The following is a 14,864-nucleotide window of genomic DNA, read 5'->3' as shown; positions in this document are numbered from 1 at the left end:
CGGAGTCCTGCCCTTCCTGCCATCTCCAGCTGCATCCTCCTACTCTCCTCCCTTCTGCTCATCCTAGAGTTTTGCTCAGACAACTAGTCTGATCAAAAATTAATAATTTCCCTGACCTGTCTGGCCACATCACCAGAAGAATGGTGATAGAAGGATGGGAGAGGATGAATTAAATGTAGCGTGAACTTATGTCAGTTAAAACCACAGAGTCATAGAAACACAGAATAGTTTGGGTTGTAAGGGACCTTAAAGAACACCTGGTGCCAAACCCCCGCTATGCATCTTTCACTGGATCATGTTGCTCAAACCCGCATCGAGCTCAGCCTTGAACACTGCCAGGGATGAGGCATCCACAGCTTCTCTGGGTAGTCTGTTTCAGTGCCTCACCCTAACAGTAAAGAATTTCTTTCTAATACCCAATTTAAAACTACTGTCTTTCAGTTCAAAGCCATTCCCATTGTCATGTCACAATATGCCCTTATGAAAAGTTCCTCTCCAGCTCTCTTGTCAGCCCCTTTAGGTACTTTTAGATCTATTGCCTTTGCCATCTCAGGTCAGAAAGGGGCTTATCAAATGAGGTTCACAAGGATTCTACTTACCAAAACTATCTGTCCTGTTGATAGTCAGAATCTTCCCTACAGTGCTCAGTAGGAAATTCCATGTCAACATGAAATCTGATGCCTGCTTTTTTAATGCTTCTTTACTCCTGCATGGCTGCAGATAGAGAAAAGAATTGGTTTATGAAAAAAATTGATTAAATAACTCCTTTTTGTGTGGCTGACTATTTCCCTGTACAAATTGCACACAAAGGTGGGAAAAGCATCACACATTTTTTCTGTTAGAATTCTAAAATAGCTTAGGTTGAAAGAAATCTTTGGATAGTACCTAATCTGATCTCTTGTCCAAAGCATGGCCAGCTTAGTGTAGGACTTGTCCAACTAAAATCTAAATATTTCCTGGATAAAGATTTCACAGCCTTTCCAGGCAATCTCTTCCTATGCTTAATTACTCTCTTGATAATTTTTTCTTTTCTATCTATTGGAAATTTTCTTTGCTGCAACTTGTGTCTGTTGCTTTACGCCTTGTAACTGTGAAACTCCAGAAAAAGTCCTGCTTTTTCTTCTCTATACTATCCCATGAGGTAGCTGAGGGTTCTCTGAGATGAACGCGCTACAGAACTGCCAACTATCATTCTTTCTTTGAAAAGGAAAAAAATAATTAAGCCAAATACATACAGTTTACTCTGCTTCTTCAGAAAGGGAAAAAAAATCCCAAACTAAGTACCACCCAGGCCCAAGTTAACTTGTCTGGCAACCAACTGAATGCAGCAGTACCAACAAGCTCCCGCTAATTCTGAATCAGTGAAGGAAGAGGAGTGGTAGGATTGGTCCACATGTGAGGATGGTCATATTTGCATCTTTCACAAGAGGTGGAGAATATGTACTAGAAGTTGTTACACTTCTACTACTTGATAAAAGTCAACCGTTTAGTGAATCAAGGATTTCAGGAACCAGGAGGTGTTCTTTTCATTTTTAATAACATATTACTTCTGAATTTTGGTTTATTAGGGACTGTGATATGGGTCTATGAAATGAGAGCAGATGCCGAAACCACTTGAGTGGATATATGTGCATAAACACGCTTGTAATTGTTTGCACAGATGGAATTTTTGTATGACAATTAATTCTCCCTTTTCTGCAGCATGCAGAAATTGTATCTATGCAAATCTGCAGCCTGGTCAGGTTGCTAGTGTGCCATGTAGCTCCTGCAGACTAGTGACAGTCAGCATGTAGCAGGATACATGATGTGATCACTCTTTTCTGAAATTATTAATTTTATACCTTAATAACAAAAGTCTGGAGATCTGAAGAGAAGCAGCTGAGGAGATCCTGAATATCTGTGGAAGATGTCAGCAAAGAAATGAAGTTTTTCAAACCTGTGAAATACAGAAGACAGATCATTACTCAAAGTGATTGGCTTGCCTTTTGTTTTTTTTCTGCAATTTTTAGCTTTTTTTTTCTTTTAACTTTACCTTAAAACAGATTAAGACATCTGTTTCTAGCATTTTAAATAATATACTATTTCTTTCGTGAGGAACAGTACCCTACTTTGGAATCAGTAATAATTCATGTTTATGTCCATGTCCACCATAACTGCACTGACCTAGTCACCATGGGAAAGGTGACAAGAAAAAGCACTTCTAGTGAAAAAGATGGAATTTGGTTATAGACAATACTAACATATTTATCTGAGATTTTATGTGGTCGAGGAAAAAAATTAATCTTGCTTTATTGGTTGAAAGGAGAAAAGAGCTTTAAAACAATAACATAAAATGAAGAGTGCTCTGTAGCCCAACAAAAGTACAGATGATGTTGCCACATACCATTGCAATTGTTCCCCCAAGAGATTAGAACCTACCACCCAATGCCAAAGGTAAATTGCAGGTCTCCGAATTTATACGCTTCTATGCAAGATAACTTTCTTTAAGAAATCATAGGGATAGAGTCTGTGAAACCTTGCTTATTATTAATAACAGTTTGGAAAAGCAATGAAAACAGAGAATGCAATAAATCCACCTTGGAAAGAGTAAGATCATCGATAATATAACAGAAAAATGTAATGAGAGTGTTCTGTGCAGTGGCTTTGATTTTAACATGTATACAAACATTATTGAAATGGTTCTCCTGATGGTTCTGTGAAGAAGGCAAAATACTATTCTTACTGAAAGCAGTCACAGAAAGTCTGTGGCATATCCCTCGTCAGTGCACAAGTCAGTGACAGACTAGGAACAAAGAGCTGAGGTTTCCCCCGTCAGTTCTGGGTGCAGCCTAGTCCAACTTGCCCATTTCTTGCTAACATTTTAAATGGCAGACCATTAATCTAAAAATTAACTTACCCTTATATTTCACTTCCTTTTCATTAAGCTTGCAAATGCATTATGTCACAGTTGCATGCAAACTGTGTATTTTATTGCTTACAGCACAACATTGATCCCACAGGCCACAATACAGCAAAAGAACATGAAAGCTGAAAGGCCTTGTCCAAATCAGCATACAGTATTTTAAAATATAACAACAAGAAATTATTTTATGTGCTTTGATTAATAACAGAGAAAAATGTGAAATGTGATGATTGAAAATGTCTCTTCTGTCAAAGGAAACAATAAAAAATTAATATCCCTGCTTGTCAACCTTCTTCTAGAAGATACATAATTCAGTAACACAAACCCCACTCCCGCTGCCACAAAAAGCTCTAAGAGAGGGTCAGAATGGAAAGCCTTTAATTCTTAACCTTTAAAATTAGGATGATAATACCACATGACCCATTCTTAATTTTATTGGCTCTTTTCCAGCCATTTGGGTTACTGCAAGACTGTAACTCCCAGTGGGCAGATGCTATGAATGAACAAGAGGAAATGCTGGAGCTTTAACAATGGCAAGCAAGGGGTTAAGTTGATAGACAAAATATAGCAAAAAAACCCCATTACATTTGAATACTATGTTTTTCTGTCGCTTCTTCAGATTCCTGAACTTGTCTTGAAAGAGGTTTTTAGTCACATCCAGAGATTGCTCATTGAAGACAACATGCAAGCCTGCTCGCAGAACAGTGACTGTGCTGTTGTTGCTCAAGAGTGCTCTTACTGTCTACAGAGAATAAAAATACAGTTAATGCCTTTCATTTTCTCAAGCCCTTAACTCAGCCAAATAAGGGAATTGAAAAAAAGAAGCTTCCCTTATTCACTGCTAGACTTTATATGAGCAGTCTGCAAATTGGGTCTCAGGGGAAATAGGAACAAAGGAAGAAGTTGTCTTTGAGAGATTTTTGTTCTTTCCAATGATACTCTGTGTTGTCTGTGATGAAGCAGACAAGTCTAACATCCTTGAATTATGTGGACAATTACCTGGGCAATTGCTTTTGCCTAGAGTTATTATAATTACACCAAATAATGGTATTTTGTCTAAGGCACAGAATGGTGTACCAGGGACAGGTTTCCCTTGATGTTACCTGTTCTTAATACATGTTTCAATTAAATTCAAATTCAATTCAATTCTCAAGTTGTCCAAACCTTTGAGAGAGTAAAAATAAGATAAGAAATATGGTAATAGTTAAAATAATATTAGTTGGGATTTTATCCCATTTATCTGCTTATGAGTCATTTGTGAATGAATCTGTCTTCATATTTGTCCCGAAAAGTATTACTCACATAGATATTGCAAACAATTTGCAGACTAACATTTGATTCTCACCTCTTAATTTCTTTTTAATTAATTGCTACTTTTAAAAAAAACTCTTGATGAAATTATGAAAACAGTCAAGAAAACTAAATCTGAATTCATTAAATTTTGTTAACCCATACATTTAGTCCCTCAATTCCATACTGAAATCAGTAAGGTCGTAAAGCCTTTGCTGAATTTTGGGCTTTTGTATGAATAATCCTTGTTCAGCTGGGCCTTCCAGAGGAAAAAAAATGTTTTGTAAAATTCAGGAAAACTTCAGGATTCATAAACATTTTAACAAATCCCGTTCACCAGGTGTTTACCATGACCCCACAAGTAGCAGTGAATGCAGCTGATCGTGTTTTCAAACACAATTCTCAGTCTAGGAATTTTTTGTCATTCTGCTGACTTTTTTGAAATACCAAAAACATTCTGATTCTCACTCAGTACTCCCCTTCATCAAAGCTAAAGACAAAGGCATTTTCTTATTTGACTTAGAGCTTCCAGTGTCAGAAGAGCCTGCAACAGGAACACATGACCTAAAGGCTGGGAACTACAGGGGCAGCTTCTTCAGTACCCTGCTAGACTCTGACTCTTTAGACTGCTCCCTTTAACTATTGGATCTCACTATACTAATTTTCTAAATGACTGAAAGCCAGCTCTCACAACACCTAAATACAGCTTACCAGAGGCAGGAATCAGCCCCAGGAAATGACAAGCATCTTATTCATATTCTTTTTTCGAAGCAAATTTGCACCTTTTTGTGCTCTGGTTACTTCTGCATGTCCAGGTAGTAGCAACTGTCAGCCTGCTTTACCTACACATTATAGGAAATTTACCTTTTTTCTTTTAAATGTTGACTCTGACAAAATTTTTCATATTTTCTCACCAGATGGCTAAATTATTCCAAAGTACTCTACAAAGGGATGGTGTGGTTACATTGTTCAGAAGTTGCAGCTGCAAAATGCCTTTGTAGTACTTCTCATCAGGAGCATTCTCACCTGCTTTGACCACCAGTCTCTAGCTGAAATTCCAGGTGTGTTTTAGACAGAGAAAGCAGAGATGATTAGAAATATCAAATGACTCCCATGTGAGAGGAGGAGATAAACTTCAGCTTTGGAGAGAAATAACTGAAGAAGGACGTAATGGAGATTTGCAGAGAGAGAATTGCATGAAGAAGGGTAGAAATTCAAAAACAAACCCTGGAAATCACTACTTGATCAAATCAAGACATTAAATACAATTATGTGGATATTGACTGTCATCTCAGGTTGCTGGAAGCTGGGAGAGTACAGTGGAGGAGGAGGAGGGAGATATCTCTTGCTCTACTCGTTCCACTTCACATGAGCATTTGAGGAGGGCCACAGTGGGAATCAGGATACGAGTCCACACAAGCCTGACTGACTAAACCATTCAGCAGTCCCTTCTGACATTTGTCCACCTCCCCAGGAACCATCTGCATATTTCTCACAAGCTGAAAAGTCTAAACACCTGTGGTGTTCATCTAACCATCTAGTGGTGTGTCTTGGACAGTAGGGACACAATTTGCAGGAGCATGTCAACTGATATTTGTTTCATACCCTGTTACACTGGAGCTCAGTGCCCATGGCTTTAGCAAGATCTCTAACAGAAGTTGGAATCAAGGCTATGTGACCACTGAAGGACTGTTGGAATTTTATATGGTATTTCACCTAAAAAGCAAGCCATATGCTGAACTGCCTATGTAAATTAGTGCTGTAGCCTTAAGAACTAATTAATGAAATCAGAAATGTCTGCTGCTGACTTTCTCAGCAGATGTGCATGGTCAGCCAGTTATGAGAGGCTCTGTAATATAAACAACATTGTTAGCCAATAATCAGTGCTGAAGTGTCATCACCTGTGGAAGGTTACGGTCTTAAAGATGTATATAAGTGTGTGTGCGTATGAATAGAGGGGCCTGTTGCAGTAACTTCTGTGAAGTCATCTCAGCAGGTCACAAACCCATCTCCCACGGTTACAAAGGACTATGGGGATGCTCATTTACAAGACTTACAGAGTTTCACTTAATGAAATAACTGTTTTAATTTGCCAGTGGGACTAATGATGGCAACTCCTTTGCTTTTCCCTCATATTTGGAAGAGGCTCTAGAGAAAGTACTGACTGGCTTTGGCATGGATGGGTGAAGATACTGGAAACAGTCATATGACCCTTCCAGCTACTGTGTTCTCCTCTCCACATGGGACCATTGACCACATCTCAGAGGCTTTTGCAGAATCCAGAGGGAGGAACAGGCCCCATCAGCATACTTAATGGTGTAAGTAGAGATGAGTAGAAGGAGAGCATGATTTAGACCATGGTCTACTGTTAAAAACATCCACGGTGCTGCTATTGTCTTACAACGGAGCATCTCAAAAATAGACCAAACTGCCTATGTGAATGAGATACTCAGCTTTTTCGTTTCATGGGTTCTGAACATACCTTGGCCAGGTTACAAAGGTCGGTCTGTCTCCTGATTCTTTTTACAAACTCCTTAACTTCTGTTAAAGAAGAAGAGGCAGATGTTTCACATCATTAATATTTTACAGTCTAAAATGTGTTACTGAAGACAGATCTTTTAAGTTAGAAAGTAGATCCCTAGGGGAGCTTTGGAGTGTAACAGAAGGCACAGCAGGGGCTCTGATCCAGCATTATGGGCTGGGCTGGGGACCCTTGCAGTCAAAGGTTGCAAGGAGAAGTGCCCAGGTCACCACTCTTTCTTCGCTGTGAATCTATTAACCCATGATATAAGGAAAAATACTTTCAAATTTTTTTTTACATTTAATACTTCCTAATCAAGACTAATGCTCTTTTACCTGTATAGTTTTAGGTGAATGAAAGTAATGTTAAGTCTAAACCTCCTGTATTTTGTTTAGATGGTTTACATTTCCACCTTTGTTCATCTATGATTCTGTAGCACTGTTAATAGGAGTTGGTTTCTTTGGTTCTACTTTTCTTCTGTCTATAATGTGTTATATGTAATTATGAAAAGGTCCAAGAATACCCTTCTTAAGAATAAAATATAAAATAACTGGTTCTCAGTTGCAGGGATCTCAATTATAGAGCATCTTCTGTAGACAGACTGATCTTCAACTGAAAATTTCTGGTTTTGTGATGTTTGTACAAAGAAGGAAAACCAGGATATATATACAAAGAGTCACAGGTGATTATTTACATATAAGTCCATGCACACACATGTTAAAACCACTTTACTAAGCTTGCTTTGCCAAGCATTCAAATATAAGAAATACCATAATTAAATTTGTCTGCAAGTCTTTCTTAGGCATATGAATCCTAATACAATTTTTTGTCTAAACAGGAGCCCTGCTTTGCCACTGCAGAGTTGGTCTTCATTCAAGGAGCAACTGAGCAACATGTTTTAGTCAGAATCTTCAGCATCATATATATAAATATATACATGTGTGTATGTATATATTCAGAAACACAAACATATACACACAGGTTTGTAGATTTTTTCCAATAATCCTCTAATTCCTCTAATGGTAGTCATAGTTTCCCTATAGAACTATGGCTTTCCCCCCCCTTTTTTATTGGACTGTGCTATAGCCATTAATTAATTTATCAGCATAAAACCAATTGCAAGGTGAAAGGCAGAGTAATATCTGAATTTCAGAGGGTACGCTGCTTATTTTTCAGTCATCCACACAGCCAAAGCAATCATGGCAAGAGACAGATCTTTAAAAAGGTTTAAAGTACATTGCAATTTACCATTAATTGGGAATCATTTTGGCTTACATTTGTTCTCACACTTAATCTGAGACTTTTTATTTTTAACTGTATCCAAACTAAATCCAGTTGTCTCTACTATCGAAGTTACATCAGCTCAAAAAGTTTTTAAAATAATTTAAGAATCTTGTAATACAATCTTCTCTGCAGTTTAACCAAAGGTTATTTTTGAAAATATCTTTCTTACTCAAACCTACCACTAGATTTGGATGTTTGGAGCAGTAATGGAAATCCTCTCAAAGGATTAAGCATCCAATGTTTAACATTTTCACTGAATGATCTGATTGAGTCAATGTGTTGTGCAGGCACCTCCTCCAGGAAATCAGGAAGTAGGATGTTCTCCAGTTCCTAAAATAGAAATTTATGGTGCTGCACATGACTGGTGTACTACAGATATTTACAGCAACATGAAATGAAATTGTGTTGATAGTTTAAATGTAAAGGTAAAGAAGCCCATTTTTTTCTTCCAATTAAGCAAAAGCTAAACTATCTTTATTAGCAGAAGGACAAAGATGTTAAAAGTAAACATTGTTTCCTGAATTACTTACTAGACACTACTTAATGACCTGCTGCAAGTAAGAAACAAATTATTTTTATCAGAAAACTGCATATTTCTATGTGGCATGTCACTGAGAAATGCATTAGTGTTCTCAAATGAAAAGTAACTCTCACAATCTGGAAAACAGTTATCAGTTGACATTTCAGCCACATAACCTCATGCCAGAACCACAGACCACATTTATAACAGCACATTCCACTGAAATTAGAGACTTTCACATTAATATATAGGAGGAAAATGGAAGCTATCTCAAATTCCACTGGCTCCTTTCAAACCCCATACTGTTCTCTCTCAGAAGAAGCCAAAGAACAGAGCTGAGGTAAGAACGACGATCCCATTGTACAGCACAAAAGAAACAGCTGGTCTTGCTCCTTAGACAGAATAACTGAAGAGACATAAGCATGCAATAGCATAATTACAACAAGCAAATGTGTCTACAATACCTTGAATAGATACCTATCATAACTTTTTAACAGCTGGCACACATCTGGCAAGCACATCAGTTCTATTCTTTCAGGCTGCAGAGACCTCCAGAATGACATGATACAGTCTTCTACCTGTTGCACAAAGTCCTTTATGAATTTTCACGGATTTTACTGCTGTGAAATGTGAAGTTTAATTCAGTAAAACAACACACAAGCATAGAAGCAAAGGAATGACTGTGGAGATGGACTCTTTGCCTGGCCCCACCCTGGCTGGGCTCCAGTGTAAGTGGAAGTGCCCTGGGGAAGTGGCAACAAGCTGAACCTCACAAGGCAGTGTAAGAAAGAGGGGAGAAACAAAGAATTGTGCCATGGACATGAGTATATATTAGAAGATATGTGTCTGTGGCTGTGTGTTATGGGCTGGGCTCAGACCTTTTGATGTGCCAGGAAGGCTCAGGATATGCTTAGGAATTCAAATTCTTGGAGCATGTTGTGTTAATTCAGAATTCCAAAATAACGTGACTAAGTGCTCCTTTAGTTCATAAATTATCACCTACCTTAGATCAAACCATCAAGTAAATAAGGTACACAGACACAATTTTTTCCTTATAGTTGTTTGTTGTTGTCAGAATAAATGTTATCAAAACAAAGACATACCTTGTCAAGCTTGCTCTCTCTCACCGTTTGTAAAATAACTTGACAATAGTTGTAGTAGTCATTGGCAAGCAATCCAATCTGTGGCCAAAAAGAGAGTACAAAATGATCTCACAGTGAAAGAGTGAACTTGCTTTATGATCTCACACTTTGAACGTACCATTTCATAGGGGTCTGTCTCACTTTGCACTTGCTCTCCAAGGAAGAACTGGTTGAATTCAGGAACCAGGTATTGAAATGTCTCTTGCTCAGCCTTCAGATAAATGACAGATGGATAATACTCCAAATTCTCACTCTTGATGCATCAGAATTTATTTTGAACAATAAAAAAGATTGCAGTTATATTGTCAGTTTTAAGTATTAAGTATTTTCTTGAAATTGTAGAAAATTATTTTTAATAAGATGTATTTCTTCACAGAAATGCTTTTCTTTTTTTTCCCTTTTTTTTTAGAAAATAGGGGTGGATGAAAGAAACAATCAGGGCTGCCTAAATTTTTAAATCCAGTGAATATTTTATGCAATACGTATCTCCCACATATATTTTCTATAGCACTCATGTCACACTTGTAACATGAGTAAGGCTGCAGGTAGTCAGCTGTGCTGTCAGGGTGACAGTACATTTCTCATTGGCTGCCATTACATCCACTTTCGAGCACTCATTACTGCACCCGAGCACTCCATCAAAGTATGACAGACATCCAGTCTCTCATTTTCCCTCACTTTGGTCCACATAAGTTTGTTGCTCATTGTGTGCTGGCTGACATTCAGCAACCCCAGTGTGAAGCCACCTCACAGCAGCTCACTGAGGGGAGAACTGCCACAGGTTAGCTGTGCATCTGCCCTTTTCAGTGAGCAGGGGTTGTGCTCTTTTTTCTTTATCATTTTCTAGTATTTAAATACTTATCATGCCAATAAACTCTGAGCATGTTGAAAAGGCACTGTCTCACCAGCATGAGGGTCTGTCACCATGGGCCTCAGGCAAGGAAGGCTGTGCCCCACTAACTCCTGTAATATTCAAACCTGGGCTGTCAGCCACAATTTCCTGTATCAGTACACACCAAATTATTTGTACTGACATTAAGACAACAAAAATATTTAGCTAATGGGTGAAATAGGAGCGAGGGAAGCAAGCGTGTAGTGAGATTACACAAATAAAGATTATTTTGAAGAAGATGGGCTAACTCTATTTCATTAGAACATATTAGACAGTGGTTCTAATTAAACACCAGATAGACATTTTGTTATGTCTAATGTATCTGAAACTCACTGTTTCTGTTTTTTCCCTATTCTTCATGTAATCAGCTGCATTTTCAGAACTCCAGGAATTACTACTGTGATAAAATATAGAAAAGAACACAAACAAAAAAGCTTTTAAAATCTCACCAATTTATTCCATATTTTATAAGAAAATGAGCTCAAACTGGACAGAGTATAGCAGGTTGGAGCATTATGTTTAAGAAACAAACCCTACTCTCTTTTCTGTCATTCAGTAGTCCTATGATTTTCTAATAAATCTAAAGATCAATTTCTTAATTTTAACATAAAACTGAAACATTCATTTTAAAGACAACAAGGTACTGGCCATTTAACAGTGCCATGACTTTGAACTTCTTTTACCAGAATCATGGGTTTGAATTTGTAGTTGCACTTTGTTTGGAATGGTAATAATTATTATAAACATGAAAATAACAAAACATAATAATCCTTGTGATTAGGTTTCACGGTTATGACATTTTTTGCACTGTACATCAGTTTAGATAGCTTTTTTTTCTGACTTTCACCCATTTACTTTGCAAACTGGCCATGATGTTCCATCAGAATTTATTTGGATATTCAAAGGCTTGACCAGTGGCTTTTTGCTGAAAAGCCAGGGATGAAGGCACAGCAGGCTGTTCTTGCTGTACTATCTCCTGCTTCTGTCCCTGCCTGTTTCACTGAGGGTAATGCTAGCAGAGGGAGAGACAACGTTGCTGGTAAAAGGGACATGCTGTGAGGGTTGGAAGCCTCCAGTCAAGCTTCCATCTGCTCCTGAACACCTGCTCACTGTCTCTGAAGGCATTTGAAACTCCAGGGTCCTTTTGGACTCGGCTGTTTTGAAGGGTGACAGGCAGAGGCTTAGTAGAAAATGTGCTGCCAACACTTAGGCTATCTAATCAGATCCTGGCTGCTGGGTTTCACCACTGAGGTGTATCATAAACCAGGGTACCACCATGAGTCTTGAAGGGACAGAAGAAAAAATGTAACAGCTTAATTGCCTGAAAACTCCAACCACTGAAAATACTTTCTTTCACTTCTCTGCTCCTCACAGGATTGACCCTCACCACCTTTTCCTCTGTCACTACTCTGTGCCATGAAGGCTGTGCTCCAAAGAAACAACCGAACTGGCTGCTCAAGACAGGGCACAACACTCATGCTGGGCATGTTTGGTAGTGCTCGTGACTCTCCCAGACATTTTAGAGGTGGTGGCTGTACAAAGGGAAACAGGTAAATAGAGACATTTTATAATGCTTCTTTCAAATAGGTCCTTCCTGCAGATTTCTAAAGCCTGTGAAACAAAATTAATGAATGTTTTCCAGCTCCTGCTCTCCCTGAGAAGGCGGCCAGCTGTATCTTTTGCTGCTGCTACTATGGCAACATATTTCAGCAGTGCTCGCCCCCAGTGGGTTGGCTCCCAGCAGGCTGGCTCCCCACTCCTGCCACACCAGGACATCGAGGGGTGAGCAGGGGTCCTGCACGGGTTCTCCTGTGCCCCAGCACCCAACTGGGAGCTCAGTGGTGGGTAAATGCAAATACCATGGAACACTAACATGTATATGCTCCCACTGCCAGCAAGGGGGGTTGGGACTCACCTGGTGCCTGCAGAGGTGCTTGGCTGCACATCAGAGATGCTCGCTTCCCCGAGAGAGCAGTGCCTGGGTAAAGATGGAACACACAAAAGAGGAGGTGGGTGGGAGAAAGGGAAAATGTGTGACAGCAGAATCACAAGGAGATTCACCATCTCTCTTGCAGAGGTTGTGTGATGCTATGGGGTGGGAACTAGAGCTAAAATGGGAAATACAAGAGTGATGATGACAAATATATTAAGAGACAAATGGGAAGCACAAAAGAAAAAAGAAAGGAGGAAAGACATTGAATGTGCCTGTTGTTGACTGCCTGATTACACTGAGATTAGAAAAGTTCATTCTGTAGAATCATGTCAGATTGTTTTTAATGAAAAAACAGGTTTGCTTCACTAGACAGTCAGGAGCCTAAACCTTCCCTATTACTAGAGTCATAAAGCAACTCTTACAAAACCAAAATTCAATGACTTTTTTTTAACACTGCTGTAGTCCTGGCCACAGGAAGCACAATTTTAGGTACTTTGAGACTTGTCCTCAAAGCTCCCATTCCTAGAGGGGACATATTCCTGTTGTAATGCGAAGCAGTAAATAACATATTCCCTTAATGTCTGTAATGTGTTTGGGATCCTCATGTGTTTATTTACACTATTTTCATAACATCATCATCAGACTGTGGTACACGTATCTTCAAAGAATCAAAGATTTCTAATTGAACGAACTTGTAGGTGCTGTGTAAGAGCATCCTCACCCACTCCTTGTGTGAGGATGTTCCAACCCTGACACATCCAAAGCCCCACTGACTACCAAAAGGCAAATGTCTTTGTATTCAAAGGCACACCATTAAAATCTTACTGCCATTTTTATGACACCCACAAGCACAGCTCCCAAGCTGCCAGGTCCTTCAGAGGCCTAGTTCCTTACTACCAGCACCATGTCAATGGCTTACTATGCCAACATGGTCCAGAAATATCCTTTTCAGTAATTAGCAAAAATGGCTCAAAACAATCACTTTCTCCACCAGCCTGCAGGATGGATGGATGCCTTGGTCTCTAAACTGGGCTCCAGGACCCACCTTCCCTTCTGGTATATGCACAGAAAAAGCATCTGCCTGTTGGACTTTATTCATGCATGGGATGGTGCAATAGTTTTTTAGGACACGTTCACTACTGAAACACATATCCCCTGTCTCTTCCAGAGGGAAATGGCAACAAGCCAGAGAAGTATATCCCAATACAGGAGTCTGGTCCACAGACCAGCATTTGGACTGCACTGAAATGTTATATTAAAAATCTTCTTCACTCTAATTGGGAAATTTCCACACCAACACGCTCTTAAAAACTGAGATCTTGTGTGTCAAATACCCCTGGTGTGGGTATACATATGATTACCTATGTGAGAACAGAATTTCTTCTTGCAGGTAGAAAAGTCATCAAGTTTTAATTACTGTTTTCTTAAATTTCAATTTTATAATAAAAAAAATCTACAGTTTGACATTACCGATTTTGTCAGCTTCATTGGATCATGAAAAATTAACTGATTTCAAAAAGTACTGAACCCTACTGAGAGGACAGTAAAGATGAGGTACTTCCTTGAGGTATTCCTACTTAAATGCCAAAAATGTACAGCACTCCACAGAAATGAAAACTGACTTATTTGGTTGAAGCTGATGCCTACATTGTATGTGACCTAATTATTTCTTTCAGAGTTGTGCTACTCATGCTTCTCTGGCTGTGTCTTGTGCTTTGTTACTGCTTTCTGCCTTTTTTTTTTAACAGTTTTTTCCTACTGTGCTCTATCAGACAGTAAGGAGTAATTATGACACCTGGCTGCCCAGGTTCTGAAGGCCTGCATGTTGGCTTGGGACAGGAACCTGTGGGTGCATTTAGAGTAGAAGCTGTTCTGATTTCAGCTGTCTGGCTTCACTCAACAGCTTAGTGTCTTATAACTCTCTTACATAAAAGAAACATCAGAGAAGATAATTTTGTAGGTAAGGGACTTTTCGGTTGCAACTAGAAAGATGATCTTTGTCTAAATGCAATCTTTATATTTTGATTTTTTTTTTTTTGTAATATGAAAAGTTACAGAATCATAGAATAGTTTGGTTTGGAAGGGACCTTCAAAGATTATCCTGTCCAGCCCGCCTGCCATGGGCAGGGCACCTTCCCCTAGACCAGGTTGCCCAAAGTCCCCTTCCAGCCTAGCCTTGAGCACTTCCAGGGACGGGCATCCACAATTTTTCTGGCCAACCTGTGCTAGTGCTTCACCACCTTCACAGTAAAGAATTTCTCCCTAATACCCAATCTAAGCCTACCTTCTGTCTTTCAGCTTGAAGCCATTCCCCCTTCTTCCATCACCATGTGCCTTGTACAAAGTCCCTCTCCAGCTCTCTTGCAGGCCCCCTTTATGT

General features: G+C 39.1%; 1 protein-coding gene across 1 annotated transcript in view; it reads right to left on the bottom strand.

Moving 5' to 3' along the window:
* RFX8 (regulatory factor X8) overlaps positions 1-14,864 on the bottom strand; it is a 31,954-nt gene that overhangs the window by 7,322 nt on the left and 9,768 nt on the right. The window contains exons 5-14 of the mRNA XM_071569995.1: positions 12,467-12,529; positions 10,885-10,945; positions 9,778-9,912; positions 9,621-9,698; positions 8,982-9,095; positions 8,177-8,327; positions 6,675-6,733; positions 3,488-3,644; positions 1,842-1,936; positions 600-714 (exon numbers count right to left, since the gene is read on the bottom strand). Of these exons, the coding sequence (XP_071426096.1) occupies positions 600-714; positions 1,842-1,936; positions 3,488-3,644; positions 6,675-6,733; positions 8,177-8,327; positions 8,982-9,095; positions 9,621-9,698; positions 9,778-9,912; positions 10,885-10,945; positions 12,467-12,529 (1,028 nt within the window). The remainder of the gene's footprint in view (positions 1-599; positions 715-1,841; positions 1,937-3,487; positions 3,645-6,674; positions 6,734-8,176; positions 8,328-8,981; positions 9,096-9,620; positions 9,699-9,777; positions 9,913-10,884; positions 10,946-12,466; positions 12,530-14,864) is intronic.

This window comes from Pithys albifrons, chromosome 1 (genome assembly GCF_047495875.1).
Source record: "Pithys albifrons albifrons isolate INPA30051 chromosome 1, PitAlb_v1, whole genome shotgun sequence".
In the NCBI taxonomy this organism is placed as follows: Eukaryota; Metazoa; Chordata; class Aves; order Passeriformes; family Thamnophilidae; genus Pithys; species Pithys albifrons.
This window is presented reverse-complemented; position numbering and strand designations above follow the sequence as displayed.